The 27740-nt window shown below is 45.2% G+C and overlaps 1 protein-coding gene across 4 annotated transcripts in view; it reads right to left on the reverse strand.

Annotated features, from left to right (window-relative positions):
• The window catches only part of KALRN (kalirin RhoGEF kinase), a gene marked incomplete at its 5' end in the record, with an annotated part of 529922 nt that overhangs the window by 79116 nt on the left and 423066 nt on the right, over nt 1–27740 (reverse strand). For 2 of the 4 annotated variants that reach the window (XM_082483616.1, XM_082483614.1), the window contains 2 exons: nt 19921–20167; nt 21767–21796. In XM_082483616.1, coding sequence (XP_082339742.1) covers nt 19921–20167; nt 21767–21796 — 277 coding nt within the window. The remainder of the gene's footprint in view (nt 1–19920; nt 20168–21766; nt 21797–27740) is intronic. The other 2 variants (XM_082483615.1, XM_082483617.1) reach the window with 1 other exon arrangement.

The raw sequence follows: 27740 nt of genomic DNA on the forward strand, positions 1-27740 counted from the left end.
CTGCAACGGGGCGGCGGCGGGCGGAGCGCCCTGCGCGCCCGCGCAGCGCCCGCGGCCGCGGCCGGGCAGAGAAGCGGGGGGGGGCCTGCGGCCAGACGGGGCCCACGCCTCTGTCTGGAAGGAAAACTGGTTTTCGGGGGGGGGGGCGGGGGGGGGGAAATGCCGTAGCCGCGCTCAGACCGGCGGCCGCGGCCGTGCGGGCGGCATCCGAAGTCGGTAGCGAGAAAGAAAAACTGCCTGGGAGGAAGTTTGCTGAAGCTTTGATATGTTGTGGAGAGGGGGGGTCCTCCAAAGTCTTTAAAAGGCAAAACTTGCATTGCTGTGGATTTCTTTAAAGTTCACAACTTTTTCTTCCCCCCCCCCCCCCCCCCCCTGCCCCCAGCACCGTTCCTTAGCTTAAACATTTGACAGCTAAAACTTTTTACAGCAAATACTAACCAGCCTGTTGTGATCCCAACCGCTCCGCCTGCCTGCTGTCTGCGGTAGCAGACCTGCCCGAAGCACTGTAGGGTAAACGACACATGGACCAACTCGCCTGAGATCCAGAAGCACAGCTTGCTTTGGAAGGTGCCAGCCTGTTGTGTCAGGATTTCCCACCTAAAGCGTGGAAAACTGGAGGTGCCAAAAAATGTCCCGAACCTTGCTGGAGGCAGCTGGTAGGAGAGGTCAGGCAGGATTCCAGAGCGGCAGCATCATCGTTTTGTGCTCTGGTATCGAAAGCTGAACAAACTCAACAAGCTGCTTCTCCCAGGCATAAATTCGCATGGAGAGGGCACAGCGGAGTGGAGACATGCTATGCTGTGTGTCTCTGTGTGCCACCACTTCAGGCCCGAGCAGGCATGGCTGTACTGATGCCACAGACTGGTGATCAGCACTAAGGCTTTTGCTTCGCTGCGTTATGGCTTTGGAGTAAGCGACACTCCTGTGGGGCCAAGGGCTGTTTCTGGACAGGAGGTGAGTTGAGGGCTGCAGCTTCAGCACAGCGTTCACAGACCCACCGTGGGTTGCACCTATGGAGTGGGTCCTGTTGGCCAGGGGGAGGCCTTGCAGGGTGATTTCATGTGGCTGCCAGGTGCAATCCTGTGGATCCTAGAGCCATCCTGGCAAAAGGACCCCAGTACCTGATGCCTGTAGAGTGACAGAGACCCTCCTCGAGAGACTCCCTCCACCGCAATAGCAAATATGAAACCTTCCTGCTTCACTTCTGGCTGTGCTGTAGGAACTGTTTGACTACAGCCTCACTGGAATGACTGGCAACCTCATAACAAGCCTGGAGCGCGCAAAATTTTCCTGTCAATGCCCTTGAGCACCAAGGTGCTTTTCAATACATAAGAATGCAGGGAACCTTAACTATTGTTTCCACTTGGCTGTGGGCTGTGTCTTTGACTTGGGTCTTTGCCTATCTGGGAGATGCAAGAGAATGTCTCGGGGGTGCACTGAGGGCTCTTGTGCCTGTACCAGGGAGATAATAAGTCTCACTGGAAGCAGAAACCACAGCTGCAGCCGGAGAAGGAAGAGGTGGCCTAGGAACCAGCTAGGACACCCCCACCCTTCTCCATCTCTCCCTTCCCCTATAGACTGTCTGTTCCTGCCACGGTGTACCAGGCAGCAGCTCTTCAGGTGGCAGTTTCAGGTACCTGAAGCGCCAGGCAGTGTGAAGGCACCAGCTTAGGGCCCCTGAGTGATTCAGAAAACTTACAGCAAGGCTTTTTTTGAGAAGGCGGCTCTTCATTTCTCCTCTGCTTTGTGCTTCATATACCGCATCTCTCTCCTTTCTAACCCACTCTGCCATACCACATCCACCTTCTGCCCCATGGGCTGGCTGCCTCCCACCTAAACTCAGCCTGCTTTGTGCAAACAGAAAAAAAATGGGCAAGATGAACATGCCCTTCACTGGCATTTCCCTGTTCACGTGGTGTCTGCCCGGACCGGCGATATGGGCTCTGTGGCAGGAGCAAACCCTATATACTGCCGCATATGCCGGAGCCCTGCTCTTGGTAGGTTTTAAAAGTCATCATAAGTAAATCTTTAAGACTCCTCCTTTAAGAAACTAGGAAATATCCTCGAAGTATAATTTCACCCCTAAGCTCCCGCGACTCTCGGAAGAGCTGCCCGCTACGAGGTCCCATCCGGGCGGCAGCAGGCCGGGGCCGGGCTGCGGGGGTGTGCGGGCTCCCCCCGCGCCGTCCCGCGGGGCCGGGCGGTGGCGGGGCTGCCAGGGACATCTAGCGGCAAACCCCGACATGGCCGAGGGCCGGGAGCGCAGGGGGCTTGGCTGGTCGCGTTCGCGGAGTGTCTTAAGCCACCGGGCCGAGGGTGAGCATGCGGGAAACGAGGTGCGTGTTACGGCAGAGGCACAGCGCTGGAACAGCGCCGGGGGGGATCTTTCAGTAAAGCAGCGCAGCCTGAGACTCTCGGGGGGGTCCGAAGCAAATTTGTAGCTCTTGCAGTTGCACCCAAACTTTAAAACGTACTTAAGGTGAAATCTCAGCTCTGAAAAAACGCTTAATTAAAATGAGAAGTCATTATTGTGACCCCCCGCCCCCAATCTACAGTTCTAGCGATATTGTAAAGGTTATATCTAAACAGTTGCTCTTTAAAAATACGTGTATCGATGCATACTCACTGATGAATTATACATGCAATAAATATTTCAAAATAACAAGACTGAAAGATGCATTCTTAATAATCACGTCATCTCAATTAGCTTCTCTAAAGCAGAAGAGGATGCATGCTGTGGGCCCAGTCTAGCTCCGTGTCAGCCCTGGATGAGGAAGACTTAGGTCATCGGCATCAGTGGGAACCATGCGGTCAACTGCATTGAGCCTTTAGTGTCAAGTAGGGAGTTGGGCCTTCGGGAAGTAGCAGCATTACAGAGATCACACAGTGGGGAAAAAAAAATCTGCACAGTCCACTTACCCTCGATGAGGGGTGAGGAGACACTTGCTTGGGACTCGAAAGGGTCCTTAACCTCACTTCCCATGTTCATATTATGTTTTTCATGTTATTATTGGACAGGGTGCATTAATGTGTGACTCTGTGGTCCCTGAATAACCTGTATGTCCCTTGGCAAAGACTCCTGCCCTTGCTCTAACCTATGCCTGAGTCGCAGGAATTCTTTGAGGAAACATCTCCTGGCACCACACTCCAAACACAATCCCCGTTATCTGCAGTGGAGCAGCTGAGAAAATTTTAGGGCCCTGACATGCTGCATGTGAAGCTAAGGCTGTTAGCGGTGTGCCTGCAGCACAGGCCAAGTGTGCTGCCCTGTGCAATGCAGACGATGGAAGAGAAGGCATCTCAGTCTAATGTCAGGATGACGAGAAAATTAGTTCTGTCTGCTCTTAAATACACCTTTAGAAAGTCCCCAGGCATATCAGCTCCTTTCATGTGAAATCTGAGAGAGTCTGTAGAAATGACTTTTGCTGTAGAGGGGAAATAAATTCTAATACTTTTAGCCAGTCCCCTTGCGCAAATTTGGGGGTGAAAGATGGAACGCATACATTTTTCCGCTGTCTCTAGTGCACCCTCATACCTGCAGCAGCTATTTCACTTTCTTAGGTTATAAACTCAGCGACTCATCTGAGAGAAACACAGGACAAAATAACTGGAGGATGTAAACTGGTCCGGTTTCATTTGGGTCAACAGAAACACAGTGAAATAAGCCTGGCCCAGATTGCCCGGGAGGTCTGTAATGCAGAACAGCAGCGACAACATTTCTCCCACAGTAACAGGTGCTGTTTCCTTCCCCCATCACATATATAGAGAGATGAATAATGTAATAGCCGTCAGGAGCATCTGTTCATTACTTATGCAAGTCAATCCCACATTGTGCTTTAGGGTGTAAAGTGATCTCTGCAGAAAATCCATCCCTACGGGCACCACTTTGATGGAGTAAGATGTATTATGGCTGATTTATTTTTTTAATCCAATGAAGCTTAAGTATTAGCTACTCCTTTCTTATGAAGGAATAGGGAAAAAGCTGTCTAACAGAAATAACTCATAGATGGCAAAAGGAAGATGGATTCGTACAGTTTTGAAGACATCAGTTAACTATGTGATATGACTTGCAGAGACATAGTCACATAGTGCAAGGACATGCATGAAATTTAAGCTTAGTTAATAGGGAGGGTCAGGTGCCCCTGCAGAGCAATTCAGATGGTGCAGGCAGGACAGTAAACACGGACGTGCTGAGAACCAGTCAGTGAGAAACAAACACCAGGAGCAAGGACTTAGCAGAATTTGTTTTCTGACTATGGTCTGGTTTCAGCTCATGGAGAAACGAAGAGTTACACAGCAGCTTAAGGAGCCCAGTAGATGCTAGCTGACTAGTTTCTTTACTGATTCTCGCACTTGCTTTCTGGTGACTTTAGGGGGAAAAAAAAGGTATCATTTCATGCCTCAATTTTCCTGTATGCAATAAAAGCATATTAGCGTTTCACGTTCCCTTTAAAGTGGTCTGAAACAGAGATTAGACTTACTACACTGAACAGCAAGAAGAGGTATTATTGTTTGATGTGTCTTGAAATGAGTGTGGCAAAATATGGCTCTGACATTATCAGTCTTTAGATTTACTATTAAAAAGCACCTCAATCAATATGTCTTGCCTGCAAATGCTTCTCGCAAAACCAGGTAGATCTGAACAATTGGAGGGAAAGCAGATTGGCAGAGCGAAGCAGTCCTTGCTCAACCAGCACATTTCAGTACATTATTCTTGGCTCTGGCTCCAGCTATTTTCAACAGCACTAAACATTCATTAGATTAAATCAAATGAACCGCATTCTTTAAAAATAGCCAGAGCCTTGTCGTGCCAGTTGGAAAAAACAACAACTTTATTGGGTATTAAAACAGATCAAATAAATTAAAAATAAATAAATAAATAGAGTCATATTCCCTCCCGGCGCAAGGGAGCACAACTCCAAGGAGAGGTTTTTGGCTCCTCAGTTCAGCACAGTGGTAGGTAAAAAAAGAACATTCTCAACTAGCTAACACAAACAAATTAAGAAGAAATAGAGAGAGTCCAGCACAAACTCCACGCTGAACTGCAACGTAGGCATATGTTCAGCAAATGTTAGAATATATCATTCCCAATCCCTCTGCTGTAAACATCAGCATGGGGTGGGTTTATGGCAATTTACAAGAGTTGCCATGACCAAACAGCATTGTGGTCCACCAACTCTACTGTAAAGCCTTAAAGGCCGGAGCCAGACCTGTCTGCTGTGCTGAGATGGACCTCACCTTTATGTGCTGCACAATCCACCTTTTCCAAACATCAGAATTCCCCTACTGACACTAGCCTAGCTTTCCTTCCTAATTTACAACCCATCTTTTTTCTTTCTTTGCATCCTATAAAAGAAGGAAGAGCCTACCAAAAAAAAAGTTGTTTGGAGACTTATCCCAAAAGTATCTTGAAAAGATCATCAAGTAAACAGCACGAGGTGGATGGCTGTAGAGCAGACTGCAGAGTAAGATACATACACAAACATTCATGTGATTCAGTCTGTTTCAAGGGAACTTGGAGTTGCCCCCAAAATATTAGTTTAGTATAGTCTAGGAGTTTCACCCACTCCCGGGAGCAGAACAGACCTGCAGAATGCATGTGCCCCTTCAACCTCCAGCTTAACTTTGCCTTCCAGATATATCAGAACAGATTCCTACATTGTCCAGTGCCTCTGGTTTCCTGGGCACTGGACCGATTCCGCTATATATACAGCTACTTCCTAAACAGAGTAACCACTTTCTGATGGTGAGTTGCGTAAGAAAACAGAAGCTGGCGTACAGTTCTGCCCCACCACCTTCCTCCAAGACCTCAGTGCAGGTTCACCTGCCCCTGGACTGGCTCTCCGGCTTCAGCAAGGTCTTGTGTGAGCAGAGAGGCCTTGACTGACCCACCAGCAGTACCACCAGATGAGTTACACTCAAACGTAGCTGCAGCAAAGAGCCTCACCTCAGAAACCAGTTTAACATATGAGGCTCAGTAAGTGGAGCCATTATCATGTTATGTTAGTATGGTATGAATTGGTTTCTGGAGAGCTATGGTGGGTGGTGGACACATTCTGAACAAGCTACTGGTCAGAATAAAAAAAAACCCAACCCTTCAGCAAAAAAGAGCGAAATAAAAATCTAAAGCAGGTTTTGTGTTCATTTCCTGAAGCACTTATCTCCATTAGAGCAGAGACTTATCTTTGGGAGTTACTGCAATACCCAATGATGGAAGACACAAAGCATTAAAGCGCTGCCTTTTGGACATGTTTTGGCTCCTGTCTCACCGTGTTGGGCCTCAGTGGGGGAAATCAGGAGCGTATCTCAGCCCATCATGGTCTGCTTTCCAAGACAAACAGGAGCCTCACCCACTTGTGCATGACAAAGGTGAGTTGTTGTTTTGGCAACTGCAGACTAATAGTGCAACAAAAGTACTCTGACCTGCCTGTCTCAACTTGCCTGAGGTTGTTCTATTTGGATGGTAGAAACCACAGCTAATTTTTTTCTTTAAATGGCATTTCTCCTTCCTTAGAGTAAGTTGATACCTGTTTTGGTTTTTTTTTTTGTTTTTTTTTTTTTTTGTTTGTTTGTTTACTGTGGTTTTGGTTTTGGTTTTTAATTGGAAGAGTATTCAGACTATTTTCCTGAAATGTTTTGAAAAAAATTGCAAGTTCTGTTCATTGCCTATCTCCCCACCCGGTATCCAACACAATTATGGTTCAAGACAAGCTAAAAGAAAAATTAAAAAAACTGGGACATGTCATTTGCTAGTTGAGAGAAAATATTCCGTTTGGCCAGTCTGGAGGAATTGGACTGGAATTAAAATAAAATTCAATGTCAATATTGTAAAAGCCTTTATTTATTTGGGCCAAATTATAGCATTAATTGTATTTTCCACTTCCCTTTTTTCTAGGGTAAAAAGAGAACGCAGAGGAATTCTTACCAGGCAATGTTTAGGATGGCAAAGCTTTCTGATTTACAACACCACATCTAAGACAAGCATAAAAGAATCTGGAAAGCTGTTATTGAAACTTATGGTGGGCATAAATAACAAGAGCACACGTAACACGCAGCCTGCTGTGTGGAGAATAAAAAAAAAAAATAGTTGTTAAGGTATTTTTATCAGCTGGTGGAATGACTGGCTAGAAAACAACCCCTCTGCTTCTATCAGTGTGGAGCACCTCTGCCCACCGCTTTCATTCTTAAGTGTCCACAGACTAGCAATAATGGCATTTCTAGGATTTCTCTCTGGCAGGCAGGATTTCTGCTGATGTCCTGTACAGAAATGCTGCTCCCGGGAATGCCAGTGAGCGGTTGGTAGTCCAGCACCAAATACTCTAGAAATCCTCCTTCTGCTTGGTACCATCAGGCATTGCCAAAAGCTGGACTTGTACACATTGGCATTTCCAGTCACTGCAAGACAGAAAAAAACTGATGTCTTTCTGTGAGAGGGACAAGTACATGATGTCATGGAGTATGTTTTAATTCCAATGTTCAGCCAATCTCTTGGTACGTAACAGCTCCACATTACATGATAGTTCCATGAGCACTCTGAGCTGTCAAGAGCCAACAGCCCTGCCAAAACTCTTTGTTGCCTTTTCTGTCTCTCCCAGGTGCCTTCCTGCCGCTTCCCCTGTGCCAACAGAAATGTTTGTGCAGCCTCACAGCGAATCTGATTCGCAAACGGATCCAGGTTAAAATTAACCTAGGGTGGAAAAAATTTCATTTTAGCTTAGATCAGTTCCTTGATCTGCCTTGGTTCTCCTGTCATTATTGTTCAGATTTTATTGCAAAAGCCGTAAGGCATAGGAATGTTGCATCGCCTGTACTGTTGTACTACCTCCTGGTGTCAGTGATCACACTCACTACGGTAGATCCTGGCTGCTTGCAGAAGCACAGGACACATCTGATGCTCGAAGAGCTTCAGTCACCCTATGGGAGACAAAATGGGTATTTCCATCTGGCCGACTATCTTTTGCTCAGCAGAGAGAAGCACCAGCCCTCAGTGCTGCCGAGATCAGGCCCGTCTCCGTTGTGCCTGCATGTCCCGTGGCAAGTTTTATGACAGCAGTGAGCAAGCTGATGGGGGGCAGAATGTGTATTTTTGCATCTTTCCATACAAAAAGACACATCTTCAAAATAAGGAAAGGCTATAGCAGATCGAACATTGCAGAACGTGTATAGCTCCCAGGTGAAGGGTATGTACAAAGCAGTGGTCCTGTGAAGCAGCACTGTGTATGCATAGCACAACTGCAGCAGCTTTGTCTGAACAGATGTGCAATGGCCATGAAGACTACTGAGGTGTAAAGCCTGAACGACCTTCCCCTGCCATCCCTGCAAAAAACTCTTTTTTACTAAGCTTTTCCATGGGTTAGAATGGCTTTCCTTTGCAGCAAGACCGCTCCGATTCCTTCACACTGCATGAAACTTAATTTGACTTTTGCAGTCGGTAGAAGGAAAAATGTGCTTATTTCACTGAGTGAGAGTCCTGCAGAGTTAATAAACTCTTCAGTGCTTTCCTGAAGAATGCCATTTGGTTCTTAATGCCAGAATCTGTTCTCTGATACCTAAATGCAATTCCCATAGATTTCCAAGGAAAGTGGGTATATTCCTTGGCAAAGTGCAACTATTAACTTAAAATTCTGAAGATACGCGAAATCTGCAGAGGAAATAAAGAGCTGGGTACAGTCTGGACGGAGTAACGAAATGTATGAAGACCTAAAAATACTTTTTTCAAGTGTATCTTGAGTTGAAAGATTTCAGTGTTCCTCCCTAGTCTAGAAAATAGAAAAATGCCCTTGAAATATGAACACTGGGTGCTACTATTTAACTCGTAATATCTTTGGCTTCCAAAAGCAAAGGGCAATAAATTGTAGTTTGGCGTCAGGAAGTTTAATGTGATTGGTGAAGAAACGTTGAACCTTAGGTCCCCTTCGTGCAAACGAGTTACCAACACATGAGCTGCAAATTGTCTTGCTTAAGAGAAGAAGTCAGGGCTGCTTTATTACGTGAAGTGTTGGATAGTGTACTACTGTTTCTGTTGGAAAGCACACCTTTAGAGAGACTGGGGGCCATCCCAACGTTTACTGCAATATGCAAGCAACTATCTCTCTCTATTTTTACACTGTGTAAAATTTAATTTGTATTATGCAAACACTAGAAAGAAAAAAAATACTTATTTCACTGCATTACAGTTCTGCAAAATCAATAATTATTAAATGAATTTATGAAGAATACCTGATACATATGTAAAACAGCACCTTTTAATAAATGCTCAGGACATCCAAAGACAGGAATGGTTTAACCTCTTATAATAAAAAGGGAACTGTTCTTTAGCTGTTCTGAACTGTGAGAGACTTATTTAAACAGATTTAAGGAAAATATAGTCAAATATGCTCTCTGCCTTAAAGAAAAGAAAAATACAATTCTGGCATTACAGACAACATTTGTAAGAAGAGATAATATCTTTTGTGAGACCAGTTAACATGAATGGAAAAAAAATATGCTGGGATTTATGTAAATAACCTCCTGCCTACGATTTTTAGACCATCATAGTGACAATAACATTAAGTCTGCTTCCTAGAATTTGGGATTAATCTGAACTAAGCAAAGTTGACGTTGGTTCAGGCTCTTTTGCAAAATGTGTAACCTGGGAATAACTGCTCTGACAAAATGCTTGCGTAAATGACAGGAAAATCAGGCTTCTTGTGTCAGGATCAATATATCAAATCTGTGCAGTGTGCTGAAGCAGATATGCAGAAACATAATTTCAATTACTTGAAATATATTATTTAATACACATGTGCTTTGCATTGCAGTCTGCCTGTTTGGGGCTCAGACTGGTCAGGGAAATGGGATTTTTAGCAGAGCTAGTTCATTTCAAAACATACTCATAAAATATTTGTTTAAGATTAGCAACGGAAGGACCAGCCCAGCAGCATACAGGCCTTGCAGGGTGCAAATACTGCATTTAGGATTAGTCCCTTTAACTGTCTGGAAGCTGAAAGAGTGAGGAGGCAACTTTCTGGGGAAGCCAAAATCATCAATCATTAGTATTTGTGTTACTGCAGTTCTTGCAAGTACCAGTTATAGGTTCAACCTTTGTGATGATGCTATTAAAAAGTACATCCAGAGTTTGATATTAAGTTAGCAGGGATGTCAGGAATGAACCTAGAACCAGCGGTTTATTTTTCCTTCATGCTTAAACCTTAAACATTTCAGGGAAAAGGCAGTAAGGATCCGGGAGTAAGTTACAGCCTACTGAGCAAGGCAAAAACCCACGAGGAACATAATAACGAATGGTGGCTCACTGAAGCTGGTTACACAGCAAAAAGCCTCGGCAAACAACCCAGATCCCACTCTTTCCCCTGCAGTCCCAGATGGATTACAGTCCGATGTCCATCTGTGAATCTGCTAAATTTAGTCTGGCCTCAGAGGAAACACAAGACGCAAGCCATCCACATGCTCCCGTTGCTCTTTCAGGATGACCTTCCTGTTAGCTCGACGGGCCAAGCGCTACAGAACAACTCCCCCCTTCCCACCACACTACATGTATTTCAAGACACACGACTAGATACAGAGGAAATAGATTTTACTCAAGGAGCTATTTTTATACCCATCCTCTGGGCTGCTTGTTTTTCACTAGTGGGGCAGAGGCGTAGAGATGTTATGGCTGCTGGCTTCAGATCAGAGCGAGTATAAAACCTCATGCTACAAACTGAACTCTCTACTCCACCAGCTTGCCCTGGTGTCTGCAATCCACTGAGGTACCACAGCTCAAAGGAGGAGAAGAACCAGAAGGCATCTATAGGGTCCCTAAGCAGTTAAGAAAAAGAAACAGGTATCATTCATCCCATTTTCAGTAGGTGACTCCCTTGGAGATCTGTGCAGAGAGCCTTGGATGATACCTGACCTGAGCTGGTCTCTCGAGCCTCAGTGTCCCAGCAGGAGCCTGAGTCCTTTCTCAGTAGAACAACCCTTGCTCAGGCTCAGTCAGCACTTTTCATGGAGTCCCTTCAAAGGCCCCTCTCTCTGCTCTAACACTGCTAACACAAGGGAAGGCTCGGCCATTTTATGAAAGGACATGTGCTGGGATCACTGGGAGAGCTGGGAACTGGGCAGGACAGGCCTTTCTTGGCTTAGAGTCCTTTTGATGGGAGATACCTCTGGTCTTCCCCAGGCAAGACGGGATGCTGCGCAGCCCAGATTGCTCCAGGAAACAATCTCACTGAATGAACTAAAAGTATAGTATTTACTTAGTAAAACTGGCTTTGGCCTTTGTGATGTCCCGACATCTGGGACATCAATATGTGAGCAATAAAAAATAAAGACTCCTTTTCCAGCGTGTCTTTGAAGACAAGTTGGGAAAATAGGACCAGTGCAGTCTTGTTTGTCCAGGTATGCACAGCTGAGGTCCTCCCAGACTGTCCCCTCTCAAATGGCTTGCTAGAGCCAGGAAAAGGCTGTGGCCACTCACCCACCCCTCACCTAAGCAGCTAGGTCCTGGCAGCAGGGATCAGCTGGGACCTTCCCTTTGTCTGTGAGCGAGCTGCAGCCAAGGGAGGTTCCTGCTTCTCTGCGGAAACAGGATAGAGAAAGCAGTGCTCTGGGGCTTCTCAACACCTGCACTGAGGAGCACAACCTCATCCCAAGCCCTGAATATCAGGGTTGGCTTAACCTGCCCCTGGAAAGCATGGGCTGGCCCTAGGAAAGGGAGCCAGGAAGGCAGGCAGGAGAGCCAGGAGGGCATGGAGAATTTATAACCCTGGTCTTCCACAGAGGCTGTGGGAGGAAATGTGGTCCTGAGCCTAATGCAGAAAGGGACTCTGCATTACTTTTTTTTTTTTCTTGTGGGGAAGCATGAAAATGCCTTCTAACAATGACTTTACAAGCAAACTTCAGCAGGATGTGAGAGTCTTGGAGAAACATCGAGAGTCAGGAGGATGCATGGCTATGTCTCAGCGACTCCACGCTCCTCCTCTGCCTCATCTTAAAATGCTTAGCCACATCTCCCTGAGTGTTGCTCTCAACATCTCAGACAGACAGAAATAAAGCAAGTGAAGAGAGGAAACAGGTCCAGGGAGGTGATAAGAGAAAGCCTCTTTAGAGCTGTGTTCCCTCTCCCTCTTCCCCTCACTCCTTACAGCTCCAATCCTTGAAAGGGAGAACCAGTCCACCTGGCCAGCTGAGCTCCACCACCCAACCCTGGACCTGCCAAACCGCCATCTCTCCACAGAACAGAGGTGCTGCAATAAGTAACTGTACCCTCTTCCAAAAACTGCCTCTCCAACAAAGCCACAACCATATCTAAAGGAAACAAATGACTCTTTATCTTGAGAGAGATTTTTCATTTTGGAAATAGACATCTCTGTGCAGTGTTGACAGGAGCCTGCATAGCAGCGATACACCATGGTTATTGCTTCCTTCCTTAGAGACTAGCATTTAACCCTTCTGAAATGTGAATGTTTCTGTCCTCTTACAGATCCACAGAGTTTGGAAACATCTTGCACTACAGTTTTGCTGATGCTTTTCCATTCAACCACTATTAGGGTTTCTCTGCCAGTTTTCCTCTTTTTTTTAGCTGGCCTTGACTAATCTGATGCTAAAACCAGAATGATTTATTATCTCAATAGGCAGTAATTCTGTCCCATACTCAGTCAAAACCTGGGATGATGGTGCCAGTATGTTAATGATGAGATACAGGTGATCAATATGATATCTGCTACCAGGAAACCCTATTCTCTGAAAGCCTCCCAGACAAATTAAGCAAAGGTCCCAAAGATGCTATAGCCATGCATTAGAAAACTGAGCATGAGTTGCAGAATAATAAAGTTGTCAGAGACTAATGCCAGAAGGGACCTTTAGCTCAGGTGCCCTGACCATCATGCAATATCAGCTACTGAATTCTGCCCAGTTTTATCTTGTGCTTCCCCTATTTGCCATACTCCCCAAGTTGCTCCTGGTACATGTGCAGCAAGGGTGACCTATGACAAGGATGAAAGAAGCAGCAGGAAAAGCAGGTGGATGGTCCCACATTGGGGAATCGGGTTCAACAACTGGTGATGTATCTGTGATACTCTACATTACAGTATCAATGGTCTAATCCTGAGCGGAACATTTGTGATCACGGTATGTGTGGATTACAACACTGCTGAATTTCCCCCAAGTTTCCCTGCCAAATCAGGTGCTGAAACCTTTGGCATTCATGATAAGCTCAGTTGGCCACAGCATTTTTAACTCCTTGCCTTTTTTTTTTTCTTTTCTTTTTCAGTGAATAAAACCAGCATGGACACCGTACAGTGAAATTTGGGGTTAAGCTGACAAGGGACTAGGTGGATAAAGTTTTACCCCCTGTCAGAAGGGGAAGCAAAGGCAAAGTAAACAAGAAAATTTGCAGGCCTTCTCTCTTTTAAACAAAGACTCCTGTGTTTAAAATAATAAAAGTCCACTGTACGAAAGCAAAGCAACTTCCCCCAAAATAGCCTTTCCTGTTTTATCAAAGCATTCACCAAAATTGTACTTCTCCACAAAAATAAAGTTCCAGGTAGAGCCCTGGAGAACTTTTGCTTTGATTAGATAACAAAGCAGCTGAAACAATAATTATAATTGACTTTACTGGTACCTGATAAGTCCTGAACAAGCCTACATGGCTGAATCTAGCTTTAAATATCTAGTGATGTCATACTGAAAATAAAAAAAGTAATGAAATAGAAATACCACGTCAGAGAACTATGGGTATTCACAAGCCATCGGAACATGGTTCCAGCAGCCTGCATACAATCTGCATCCACGACTTGTAGCTGCTATGACTTACCATGGAGGACAAGTACCTGCCATGCTTGGTCAGGCTTATCTAGTTACCCAGGTGGTGCTTGGACTGATGCTGCCTCTAGGGCTTGACTACACAAGGAGTTGTCAGTATAGTTTTGTCTTCTTGATGTACCCAATAGGTAAAATCCCTGGGAAAGCTACAGTCATAGTGATATGAATACGCCGAAAAACGTATGGTTTATCCTCTCAGGCTTGACTTGGCTTACCTCTTAGAAACAATGAAAGTCAGATCTCATCACCCATATTGCCAACCGTTGCTAAATATTTGTTAATTTTTTATTATTTTGGGGATAATGGAGTCCATGAGAAGATGTAAGCATGGACAACACCAAGGATGGGCACTTTATGGGTATCTGAGTTCTTCCACAGGGTGACTATGAAGTAAGAGAAAGCATAGAGGTCCAGGATCAAAGGATACGAGTAGGTGGGGGAGCGAGGCATCACTAGCTCTCCAGCACTGGTGTAAACATTGCCCACTGAGGCAGAAAGGAGCAACATGGTGGGGAGAAGTTGTGAAGGGCTGTGAAAGCAAAGACAAACAGCCGTTGTTTGATGAGAGAGAGGAGGGAGACACAGCAGAGAAAAAAACAAGGGAAAAGGGTGACCAGATTGAAATAGCAAAGTGGTTTTGAGTTCTTTCATCTTTCTATTCCTGTTCCTTTCACAACTGCATGGAGCCACACTTATATGCTGAGGTAGAGCAGTAGTCCCAAACTGGGCCCCAGCAGGCCTTGATGTCGGCCTACAGAGAGCTGCTGTGTTACACCATGCTGGTTAGCCGACTGGTTTCCAGCTGCTCTGTCATAATTGAAAAGGAGTGAAAACGCAGCAAAAACTTTCCTGATGTGACTTTTCTACATAAGTCACGTCCTGAACTTGTAACAAGGATGCCAGGAGGCACTAAATGCTGGCAGGAGGGGTCCACATGACCTCTCTTGAACGACAGTCTGTGCTGTGAAATTTTGACTCCGAACCCCCTTGTTGAAATGGTATTAGGAACAGAGGCGAGGGTTTGGTTTTTTATTTAAATACTACATATTTATATTGACAATGGGAGCCTGAACATTGTTTGCTTAATAGTAAGCCCATGACCTGTTTATATGCCAGTTAAATCAACTGTGTTACCTAATGAAATGTTTCCTTTAGTTCAGAGCCTTACAAACATTTTAATGACTGCTCTCAATTAAGACTTTCAAAACCAAAAACAATTTCTCAGCCTCTACAAGGACAACTGAAGGTTTAATGCAGTGCACTAAAGCTTCTGAATCGTCCTCATAAACTTCCCCCGGGACATCCAGGAATCATTACCATCTAATATGTTTCACAACAGAGATTGTTTAAAACACAACAGAGAAAGTGTGCGAGCCAATGCAGATTGCAATTTAATACTCAACAGGAACAGGGACACAATAAAAGCATCCTAGACTCTTTTCCCCCCCTAAAATCCAAGACGTTCTTAAAAACAGAGACGTGGGAAGAAACAATTATGCTTTTCCCTACATAGATCACTCTTCTGAGATCAGGAACTGGAGGAAAGAGACCTCCAACCCCAACAAGAGCTGGATTAGCCTCACCAGCTTTGCACACTAATCCATTAAATGATCTGCTCTTTCTCACAAGGAGTGGTCACAAAAACACAGGTCTCAGTGTGACCTCTTTTCCTTCTCACCAGCCTCGTAGGATCCTTATTCTGCTTCCTTCTTCCATGGTGCAGCCTGCCATCACACCTACCAGCCACAGGCTCTCTCTGGCTGTAGGATTGGGTAGGTGACCCCCTGAATGTATGAGCTGCCACCTGAGCAGCACCGAAACTCCTGCCCCTCCTGCCCAAAGTCTGGTGCTCTCCCAGCTGATGCTCTAGGGCCAATGTGACCCATCTGGGAAGCGCAGGCAAGATGCTCACCCTTCTAACATACACCTTGCAAGCCCTATGTTCCCTCTTCAGTTGGAAGAGACCCAAGTATTTCTCAGTTTGCTCTGTTACAAGGACCCACCACTGCCACCAAAGCACTGCCATTAAGTGGCCATCTGCCTGCACAGCAAGATGTTTTCATAGCATCTTAAAAAAATATATTCCTCATCTCCTCCAGAGATATGTACCAGACACAAATATCCTGCAGGCAGGACCTGGTTTGGGGCCCAGAACGGGATCCCTTTGCATATCATCAATACAAAACAAGTGCCATAAACCCTTATTTTTTTTTTTTAATGCTTTCTTTTTCCTTTGGTGGTGGAGGTTGCTTAAAATTACTACAAGAACTAGCCTTTGTTACTCTTTGAATGACACCGTGACTTTGACGTTACAAGAAAAATGCTGGGTGAGGGGTCGTAAGACAAGAGTTTTAAGATCAAGATTTCATCTAAATGTTTTTCATGGGCCAAATTCAAATTTGGAATCACTCAGTCAAAGCTAACAGGCTGACACCAGGAATATGCTTGTCACAGTGTGCTTAATGAATATTGGCTAGGTCATTAAGTTGCTTTCTATCCATGTGGATTTCTCTCTTAATTTGAAATTTATAGCTTAATACCTTAGAGCTCAATTATGGGGTAAAAGAGACAGGAATAAATGTCACAGCTTTCCTGTAATTAGCCACGTGGGATAGTTCAAACAGAGCTTCATTCCTAGTGTCACAGGTCTTTCCGTCCTAGGAATGCTAGTCAGAAAAAAAACATCCCACAAATCTTGAGTGCAGTAACAGACTGCAGACGAGTTCCGTTTACTCAATCATCTGTAAATCACTTGCAAAAAGTGAATCCCAGAAACCTGTTCACCTTTTTACAGAGGCTAATTGCAAACACTGTCAGATCATCAGAAAGGAAGGACAGGCAGGACTGTACTCGGGCTCTGAGTTGTAGTCAAGATGTGAAAAAATCAAATGTGTATCCTCCAAAGGAACAGAGCCAGCAGTCAGACGGAAGGCTGGGAGACCAGTCCTTAAAGTCTCTGCACTTTTATGGGTCAACAACAAGAGAAATCTATAAAGATATTTCATTACAAAAGGTAGGAAGCGTTCTCTTTCAGGTTTGTTCTCTTATATTTGCAGCACGTTTTTTCTTTTGCAATATTTTATGTTAATTCATTACCTATTTTCAAAGGCATAGTGGAAAAAAGTGAAGAAGAGCCGGAGCACATGTTCAGTTATGAAGTTTGGTTTTGCATTTCCAGGAGCTTTCAGTGAGGCTGTTTAAAAAGGCTTATTTTTTTGTTTGATGAGGTCTTGCACTGATGCTTTACAAAATGTTCTGGTGATCCCACCAAATCTTTCCAGCCTTCATCTGTTCAGGTGTTGGCTGACATATTACTTTCTTTACTCTTTCATTTTAAGGATGGTAGGTAGCTTCTGTGAGCCACATGACTTACAGTTATAGTCCACCATAACTTATAATAGTGCCACACAGAGTAATTAGCCATTTCCCACTAAGCAGATGTAACTATCTTTTAATACTTGTCAAAACTCCTCATGTTTCTGTCATAGATGGCAGATTAGAAATGTTAAGCTTTGAGTATAGATATTTTCTGTTCTTGAAATTACAGTCCTTGTAAAAGGAAAGAATTATGTCTTGGTAACTGCAAGCAAAATTCAGCTATTAACCTGTTCTTCTGCCACTGTGTGTGTTTACGTACTTGAAACAGACAGTGTGCCAGCCTTTGTTCTGGGTTGTAGAGAAAGGCCGGAAATTTTGGAAGCCTGGACCAAGGGATTCTGAGTCCAACCCGTGCCTAAAGCTACTGGAAGTAGAAAAGAACACGAATCTGAATAGTCAGAAGCCACGTATCATACTAATGCATCACCTCATGAGAGCAGCAGGCTCTTCCAGTGGCTACTGCACTTTCCCCTTTAAACTTTAAGCTTACCCCTCTTTCTTTATTCCCAGCATCTGTTCGTTCAGTTTAAACAATTTCCTGTTTTCCTAATAGAGGGAGAACTGATTAGACACAGAACCTATTTGCTGTACTCTGGCCAAAATTGTGGATTGGGTGGTTATTTTTATTATTTCTAGCAGCACTTCTGGAGAGCCCATTAATACTGAGGCTCCCTGATACCGCTTTGGTATGTGCAGGAAGAGAACTGAGGCCGAGGGGGAAAGAGATATAAGGAAATAAAGGCCATGAATACATGGCTGGAGCCGGCCGGCCCCAGGCTCACTCTGCACCTGCTTGGAGATGATGGGACAAGAGCCAGCTCCAACCTGGAAGTGGTCACAGCGTGTTACGTGAGATAACCTGCCCCACAGGTAGGCAAAGTGTGCTAACGCAGGCTCGCTGTTGTGCTGACACAGCCTGGTGGCTTCCAGGCATCAGTCGGCTCTGGTCCACCAGCCACAGCCTGGCACTGTGCCCATCACACCATACCTGTGGTGCAATTGTGCCCCGAAGCTCATGCAATCATGCCAGAAGCAGAGTCCCCATGTCCCCTGCCAGCCCTCAGCCCCCTCATAACCCTGTTTCCATCCTCCTTGGGATTTCCTGCCTCCATTTCCACAGCCTACTCCTGCAATTTTTGGTTTTGTTTCATACGAGGAAAAGCTCTACAACCTAGTGCTCTCAAATGAAATTTGAGTGATGGCTCACAGCGTCCTTCAGCAGAGGACCCAAGCCTGACTTCAGGACCATGCACCCAGCAGACACTTCTCTGGCTTCCTGTGAGTCACAGCAGGCAGTTGACTGCTCTTACGCAGACCAGGCTGATTTTCAGCTTTACTTTTCTGATTTTTCACAGATTTAACTTGCATGTAAGCAACTGCAGTGCTTCTCAGGGAAGAGCTGATGACCAGGACAGGCTCTTGCGACAGCAGAAGCAGGGCAGGGCGCTGGGCGTGTGGCAGGGAGGAGAGGTGGCAGCGGGTCTAAGAAGCGCGTGATGAGTTTGGAGTTTGCACCGCAGACAGAGCTGACAGCCAGCGCTGACTTCACCTCCTCCCTCTTACAAAGCAGGGCAAGGGGAATCACCTGACCAAAAGAGACCTGCTGAGGGGATCCAAGCTGAGAGGAAAACCCAAGCTCTCCTGCCCCCGGCTTGGATCAGATAGCTCTTCAAGGGAAACTCTGATTGCAGACCCCGGCCCTACCACGCTGCTGTGTCCTGGGGGTGTCCCCCCCCTCCCAGCGTCCGCAGTGGGAGTGCAGGCAGGGAGCGAGGACGGACCACAGTCCGGTCTCAATGCTTTTTCTCAAAACAAACAAAACCACCGAGCTTAACTTGCTTAAACAAGAACGGATCAAATTCTATTTCCATTAATGCAGAAGGAAAAAAATAATATTTGAAAAGCCAGTTCAGGTTGCAGGCTTGAAGTCGGGAGCGGGATAATGAGCCTTTCCTCCCTGGACCTCACTCGCATTGTGTGTGGCCAAAAGCAGGGGCACAGCCAAAAGGGGACCTGCTGTGGCCATGCTGAACTGAACCGGTTCTGGTCTATCAGTCTGGAGCGTCTCCTATGCCTGTTTGCATGGACGCTATACGCGGGACACACATTGCTCAGAACAGAACATCAACAGAGACAAACAATATTTCACCATTCATTGCAGGCGAAGCCCAAACTCGCAGGATGATACCAGGTATGTGTTTTGTTGCACGCTAATCGTAAAGGATTTCGTCCCCGCTGTTCTGTGCCGTTACACACAATGTCTCCAGTTCATGAGCTAACAGAGTGTACCAGTACTCACTGGTGGCTTGTTTGCAATAATAGACAGGCAGCAGGGATACACTAAAATACCATGCACTAGTGTGCACTCTGGGTCTCATAAAATAACATATCCACAATTTGGAGCATCCTGGGTGTATATCCAACATGACTTTCCCTCCCTCTAGGCTTTTAGGCACTAAGACCAGTCCCTTTGTTGTTTAAAGGTCTTATTTTTACCCAGAATCTCAAGACAATAATGACTGCCACACAGCAAAAGACGCACACGTACAAACATTGATTCATGGAAATGGAATTAGGCTAGCGCTGTGCCGATTCACAGACATCCGGTAACAAAACTCACTAACAACTAAACAGCCTTTTACCCACGCCGACTGCAAGAGCAGCCCAAGCAGCTTTGCACTTACATGATACAAAAGGGGAAATCCGAAACAGTCTTTAACCTGCCGGACTGTTGCCTACCTTTTCCTGAAGGGAAGAAGCAATCCATCTCCACACTGCTGCGGGAATGGGAAATGCAGAGAGCGCTGCTGGGGACCAGACCCTCCTGAGGTGGGCTCCGCTCCGTCGTCCGGACCAAACACCAGCCCGGCCTTTCACTCGGCCTCTCCAGCAGCTCCACCGTCTGCCCCACCTGAATGCTCAGCTCGCTGCTGTGGCCCGCTGTGAAGTCCTGGAGCACCACGGTTAGTTCACACCCTCCAGACAACTGCCCAGGTTCAACAGAAGAAAAAAAAAAAAAGAAAAAAAAAAAAGAACAGGAATAGGAGTTAGAGAGGGCAGGATGAAGGCAATCATCTTTGCATCATATTTACACTGGCAAAGACAGGATTTGTAGTCCTTAGAAGCCAAGTTAATAATTTCTTTTGTCAAAGTTCAACACGTTGTGGCCCTGGTTTCCTTTACTTCTTATTGATTCTGCTGGGCTGGAGTGAGAAATCAAAGCTACCCACCCAGTAACCTCTTGAATGCTAGCTGTGGGTGAATTTTCTAGCTGTGAATTTTCTAGCTGTGCGTGTCCAACAGGAACCTTGCTTTTTTTCTTCCTTGAGTTTCTGGGGTGACTTTCTAGACTGGCAATAGCCCAGATGCCTCGGCACTGTGCCTTCATGGCAGGACAAATTCCAGCTCACCTCTCTACAGCATGAGCTAGACACATTCCCACATGCCACCAGTGCAGTTAGGAAACAGCTACAAATTTTTTGCAAGACGAGAAACATCCCCTCATCTTCCCCAACTCACTCTAGGGACCTCTTGGGAGACTAGGGAATCCTGACCTGGCAGATCAGAAAAGCTCCTCCCATGCTCTCTGATGGAAAACAGAGGTGTAAATATATAAACGCAGAGTGACTGATTATATGCTGACTTCCAGGATTTGTATCTAAGAATAAATGTATCGTCTTACTTCCGTACTGAGCAGCGGCAACCTGCTGCTTTCCTTCAGCCTCACACCCTGCGACTCTGATGAACAATAATGGTCTCTGTTTAATCATAGTCTCTATATAACCAGAGACTGGATATATACGTGCTTGTGTATACAGCAGAATGAAACAGAAGAAGTGATTGCACAAGCAGCCGAGCTAATGAAGCTCATTTTCTTACAGATTTGGGACTCAGAGGGTGATTTTTGGTGTTTACAAAGGTGTAAGCAAAAATCGAAGTTTTTCTGGTGTGAGGAATCTTTCTTAATGCTTCTCTGCAGTGTGTATTTCTTGCTGTTTGCCTGTCATTAGGGGCCCTCTTTTGGGTCTTTCTCCTCTGTGTGCTGCCCACTTCCCTGGAGCATGCAGGAATCTTTGAGGTCCCTATTATAGTGTCAAATTTGACAGAAATTCATTAGTCCACTGATTCAAAAGTTATGAAGATGAGGATAGTAAACAAGCTGACTCAAAACAGTGTAATACCATCAACCTCCCTATTTCTTAGCATATGAAGCTAAATGCAAGCATATTATAAAATGTTTTTAAAAGAACAACTTTAAATCAAACTGAATTGGGAGAAATCTTGTAAGATGCTGAGTATCTCTGTGAAATCCATGAGAACTGGGATCTGCTTATCAGCTTGTATGGGGGAGCCCTCAAGGAGAGCACACTCATCTCTACAGACTTCTCTCTTCAGCTGGTACAATCTCAAAACCCCTTATCTTAGCCCAAGCAGCCCCGAATGCACAATCCCATGGGAACAGCCTGTCTCCCCACTCTGTGCCATAGTGGTTTGTGTCTCTAATGCAGGTGTGAAAGAAATCCCATTCACAGAGGTGATATTTACAATCACAGAAAGGGGTCAGTGGACAAGGACTGGTTCTCACCTGTCCTGTGTCTCTGCCGTAGACGAAATGCTAGATTTGGGGAAGAAGAAGGAAATATTTCTCTGAAAGATGTAAATAAATAGAATTTGTAAATAAATAGAAAAAAACAAACAAAACAAACCATGGCAGCTGTTTGAGGCCATTCAGACAGAGTGCTCACATTAATCCTGGCAGAAAGAGCTCAATAGGTTGATGAAAGCGCACGAGCGATCAGTTTAGCACCTAGTTATGCAGTTACCACCTAGCTATGCAGTTTACCAGCAAACCCACCGTTCATCACGCTGACGTAATCTCTCCATAACTGGAGGACAAACATTCACAGGTATGGTAAGAATGATATTGCTATATTATTTGCTGAGGTTTCTTTGCTATGGACTAATTTAGGAGCAGAAAATCTTTCTGGTCCAGTACGATATCTGATCTGGTATGGTATGAGATATTTAAGACACAAAAAATAAACCTGATTATTTCTTAGTAAATGCACTGACAAATCTTACCAAATGTGATGATTTTCCCCTAATTCTTTCACTACGCCTTGCCAAGTAAATTTTATTTCCCCAACATTATGCTATCAACGATACTTTCTCTGAAAATAAACAAAACTCTCCTTTTAGAGGAACAAACACTCTGCTGTACCTACTTCTTTTCCAGAATAAATTTAAAGGATCTCCATGCCCTGCACTCGAGTACCACTAGGTGTCCGTGTTTGCCATCATACAGCCACCTAATTTGCTACAAAGGAATAACTCTCGCTTGTCTTCAACGTGCTTCTCGAAGTACGATGTGCGGTGTCTGGGCATGAAGGAGCGGGTTCAGACAGGATCCCAAGACCCATCGTTTCCAATGGTATGGGCAGGGGATGTTCCAGAATATTAAAAAAATTTCTTCAGGTGGTTTGGGTTGATTTTTGAAAAATGAGTCATTTTTATTGCTTAAGCAGGAAAGGTGAAACAGCCCTGAAATATTCCAGGGAAAAAGGCCTGGTGAAGACAGCACACGGGAAAGTTTGGGACTAATAAGGCCCCTCCCAGGGAGCATCAGCCTGGGAAGTGCTACCCTAAGCTGCTCCCTGCCTGTGATACTGCCCCCCCCCCCACTGCAGGCTGAAGGGCAGCGAACCTACAATCAGTCCATCACAGGCCTTTGTCAGTCCCTCCTCAAATAACTGAACATCTGTGATAGAAACAGATGCTTCAATTAGGGCAACACCTGTAAACATTATCCCATGGGGCAGGTGTGCCCCATGACCTTCAGGTACCATCTAGCCCCTCGCTCCTGTTTTCTCAGATTCATTAAAAATAGCGATTTAATATAATGAGAACTGGAAGTAATCATCCCCTCTAGGAGCCGCTCGACACCTGGTGTGATCAAGCTCTTCCTCAGCAGGGGAGATATTCCCCCCCCCCCCCCCCGGCTTTAGAGGCCTACCTTTGATGTGTGAGGGAGGGAGCTAACCTCCCTCGGCTCCCTGGAAGCTGTACAAATTTATATCACCTGCTCCTCCAACATCCTCTGGATGGAAACATGGACCAGGGCTTCCCCATGCTCCAACTCACTGGCTGGAACCAGTGCTAAAGTAATACATTTTCAGGGAGAGACCCCCTCTTTGGCAGGAGGAATTAAGCAGGTTCCTTTTTACAAGCGCAGGGGGTAGGTGCAAGGAGTCAGCTCAGGGGCCCACAGATCATTTTTAGGTGCTGGTGACAAAGAATAGAAAAGGAGCTCCTTCCTTTTGCCAAGGACTCCCAGGTGCTACCGTGCCTGTTCTGTGTCTTATATACCACCACACCACAAAGAACATTTACTTACCAAATTAACCCACAGCAAAGTAATGTCCCTAGAAAGCTTATATTACACAAATACGTATACAAATTGTAAGCCACTGAGAAATAATGCAAATACATCTGATTCCCAATGACAGAAATCCTTTCACCTATGAAGTGATCCCTCAAGCTATTAGATACTTAATTTGTTTTTAGAGAGTAATTTTCCAGTCTCAGAGAAGTACATCGTGCTTCTCTCTACCTCAGAACATGCAAATTGGAATACAGATGGGCTGCTGGTTTCCCGCACATATTGCATTTGGTTTGGAAAGAGAAAGAAAATACAGAATACCCTTAAGGTTGAGCTTCACAGGTAAATGGCTTCGTATTTTAACATGTAATGTTCACTTTTATTATTCCTGTGATAAAAACCACCATTAAAGCCACTGACTGAATATATTTAAAACGCAGGCAGCAGTCTAGTCTGTGTATGGTACAAGATCAGTGAGAGACATTAAAATAAAAACAACAATGCGACATGTCTTTGCAGAGCGCAAGGCATAACTGAAAGATCTGACACAGACAAATCTAATGAATTGCACAGAAAGCAATAGCCTTAAAATCAGAAAGAAAAGGAAATGGCAGAAGCAAGTAGCAAAATGCGATGAGGAAGCAAGAGGGCCCCAACCAGTCCAGAGCAAACGTGCCATACGTCCTGAAAGCAGCTAGCAGGAGCCCCAGCCTGTCTCCACACTGAGCGCCACCAGCAAACCATCTCCCATCCTCTGTGTTCACTTGTGCCTGGGCTAGAAAGCACCATTGTGCATTCAGCGTGTAAGTGTTTTCATCCTGATGCTCTAAACCAGAGCTAGATCTTGATGTTCAAACCTGAGCTAGAATAGCGCCTTGCCCTGTGTCACCACTGCAGGCAGGCACACAGCCACACAGCAACTGAGAACTCCCCTCTCTACCGCAGGATATCGCTCACTAACTGCTGAGCGTCGACGCAAGCAGCTTATGTCAGACACTGACTCTGGTGAATGAGTTTTGTCATGACTTACATGAGCCTTTTTGCTTCTGGGAACACCCAACCGAGTGCCTGTCAGCTACGGGAGGATGAAGTGAAAGCAACCAAAGTGATCCCGGGCATGGACACAACCTGCTGTAGGGGCAACCAGGCTGCTCCGAGCGCAGGAGTCAGCCTGGCTCCAGGGACCGGCAGGTACCAGTTAGTGCAGGATTACCATGAGATGGTCTTTCCTGAATCACAGTGCATTTGCATGGCCACTGCTGCATCTGTTGAGTTTCCAGCCACAAAGCAGCAGGCATAGGAAGTAAGGATGAACACCAGGGGCACATTTATCATTATACTGCAGATGGAAAAGACCTGTCAGGTCACAGGCTGTCCTTCCTTCCTTCCCTCTAAAATAGATCTCAAACAGTACTAAATCCACTCCAGTTGAAAGAAAAGTGGGAATGAATAACTCTCTAACAGGGTGAGCAGGGATTTGGAACAGGTGTGTCTGGAGAAGGATCCCTCAGGCACTTCTTAAATGGGTAACTAAATGGTTTACCCCACAAATCACAATGGATCTCACGCTGGTTCCAAAAGACAAACCCAAGCTCTGAGAGGCAGAGAACTGGTAATAGTGATACTGTGATGGTTGTATCAGCATTAGTGAATAAATACCAGCTGCCCCAGCAAATGTAGCAGCGTTTCAACTGTCTGTTTCTACAAGGCTGCAAAATATTGGTGTGCTTGGTCTGCCCTCCTGTGACACAGTGCCATAATTAAGGTTTTAGTCCTTTTGTAATTAAGGTCTTAGGTTTGTTAGAGGCTTGTGAACTACACTGTAGTCGGTGAAATGTGAGGGCACGTAACAGAGATGACCTGGCTACCCGTTCTGTCAGGGAACTATGTTTGACACTTATGGGAGACCTTATGAGCTGGATGGCAGCCACGGTTTTGATGGTGCTGTCTCCTCCCAGCCAGCCCTGGGGCAGATGCTGCATGTACCTGAGGGGTTCCTTTGGCTCAGTGCTGAGGAATGACTACAGCTCAGGCCGTCTCGGTGCCAGTCATTGCCAAGTGAAGTACCCAGATCAGTTATAGCGGGGGTTCCCCATTTCCAAATATGCCTATAGTTTGGTCATACCCTTCTCACAACTGAGTAGCAACAGAGAACAGGAGAATAAATGTCAGTGCATTACACCTATCTCTTACCTTTGCATCAACTCCTTTTGAGTATCACAGTGCCTGAAAACACAGTAAGGTCAAGCTGCCGTACCTTTGCCAAAGCCTAGAGAGTGTCATTTGTCTGGCCTAAGGGCTCGCGACTGCCAAACGTGCTCTGTCAGTACATAACACACAAGTATCGTCTCATGCAATATTAAGCTATTTGAAAATAGATTATAACGTAAAGAACCATGTCCAGCCCAAATCACTGGACTAAGTTATCCAGTGTACTCTGTTATTAAAATTGCTGTATAATTTGTTCATATTTTTCTCCTTTTCCTTTTTCTGCTCCTAAAATGCTTCAATTTCCCCTCCAGTATATTTTTCAATCATAAGATTATATTCAGAAGCAGAATCAGCAGTGCAAAGCATCTGCAGATGTAGGTAAAACCCAATATATTTCAGGCAGGTAAGAAGTTGTTTACTCTGCAGTACAAATCTCAAGCCAACATCTGATTTTCAGTCAAAGAATCAGCAATGGAGAATGAATCTATCAGGGTCAGAAATGCTGCTCAGAGTGTTCAAGTATTTTGAAATATGCCAACATTGTTGCAGAAATCCATACTAGCTGGTTATTTACATATATTCAATAGGACACAGAGCTCTGCTACTTTAAACAAAGCATTCTATGTGGTGCAGCACTGTGTCCTAATATAAATTGCTAGTTTTCTGTTGCTCGTAGGCTTTCTGCCCATCTGGTTTTGGATGACAGCCAGTTTTGGATAGAAGCATTTAGTTACCATAAACAGCCTAATTCAAGAGGGTGAGAGAGGCAGTGGGAGCAAGAATGGCATTTGCATTCTTATCAAGAGATTAAAAAAAGTGATTAAGACCACTTAGACATTGGTTCTGTCTGCGTTGAAATAGATCCAGGAGCTGTCACTCTAGCTGGGGGACAGGCACGAGAAATCTTATCCCCCGTGGAGTTCTTTGTGAACATTCCTGTAATTTCGTAGAGTTTTTCTTTTTACTGGGAGGTTAGGGAGAGAGATCAAACTCAGAAGAAGCCTTTGAGGAATTTCAGTACTAGAGAATCGCTTTAGTTTTCTTACTTTGTAACAGGCTCTGTTTGGAGTGCGAACACTGAGTCACCCATGTTCCTCTCTCTAAAGCCTCTACAGCTCTAAAGGATGCTGAGCTGAGAGCTCTGGCAACTCCGGTGAATGCTTCGTTGCATTGGTACAGAGGTGTTTCTATGGGGACAGACTGTATTTCAGGAGCTAGGAGCTGAACCAGAGACAACCTATTATGGTTAGCAGAATTGCTCTGGAATGAGTTCAGAATCAGAAATTCAGTAGAGAATACCTGGCTCATCTCTGAGTCTTCTTTGGCCCTCAGGCCCCTCTACCCATCTTCTGTTAAGATGGAGTTGGTAATTCCCACCCTTTCTGTTTTGTCTGTCTGAACAAAGAGGACCACTGCCTGAGCTTCGCGAGGAGGTCCCTCTATATTTAAGCAATTAGTTAAACACATGGTTGGAATCATGACGACAGCCCCGTAGCCCAAATGTACCAGCTTTGCTCCTCTCAGCGAGGAGATAACAACAGAGGCATCTGGATGTGCAGCATTCTATAAATCGAGACACAGTAAGTTATTCCACAGCGGGAAGAAGAGACAGAGATGGCACGTGGGACATATAAATATGCTAACAGAAAGGAAATCTGGTGTTATGGTCTCAAATAGCACATACCTTTCCCCTCCAGCCTCTTTTGCTGGAGTCCCTGCTAGACAACCATATCCTGATTGTGCTGGATTTTGGACTCCGGCATATGCTGACATCTGCAGAACAGCTTGAATGGAGCTGTCTGAATTACTTCTGGAGCCTTTTTTCCAGAAAGCAAGACTAAAGTTGGCGCAAATTAAACAGCACATCCAACTATAAAAAATGCTTTTGAAGATAGATGACCACACCCACTTTGTTTCACCCACCAATTGAACCAGAGCATCAGTCTGTGATTGATCCTATAAGATCGAA

Source organism: Vanellus vanellus (genome assembly GCF_965231255.1).
Source record: "Vanellus vanellus genome assembly, chromosome: 5".
Classification (NCBI taxonomy): domain Eukaryota; kingdom Metazoa; phylum Chordata; class Aves; order Charadriiformes; family Charadriidae; genus Vanellus; species Vanellus vanellus.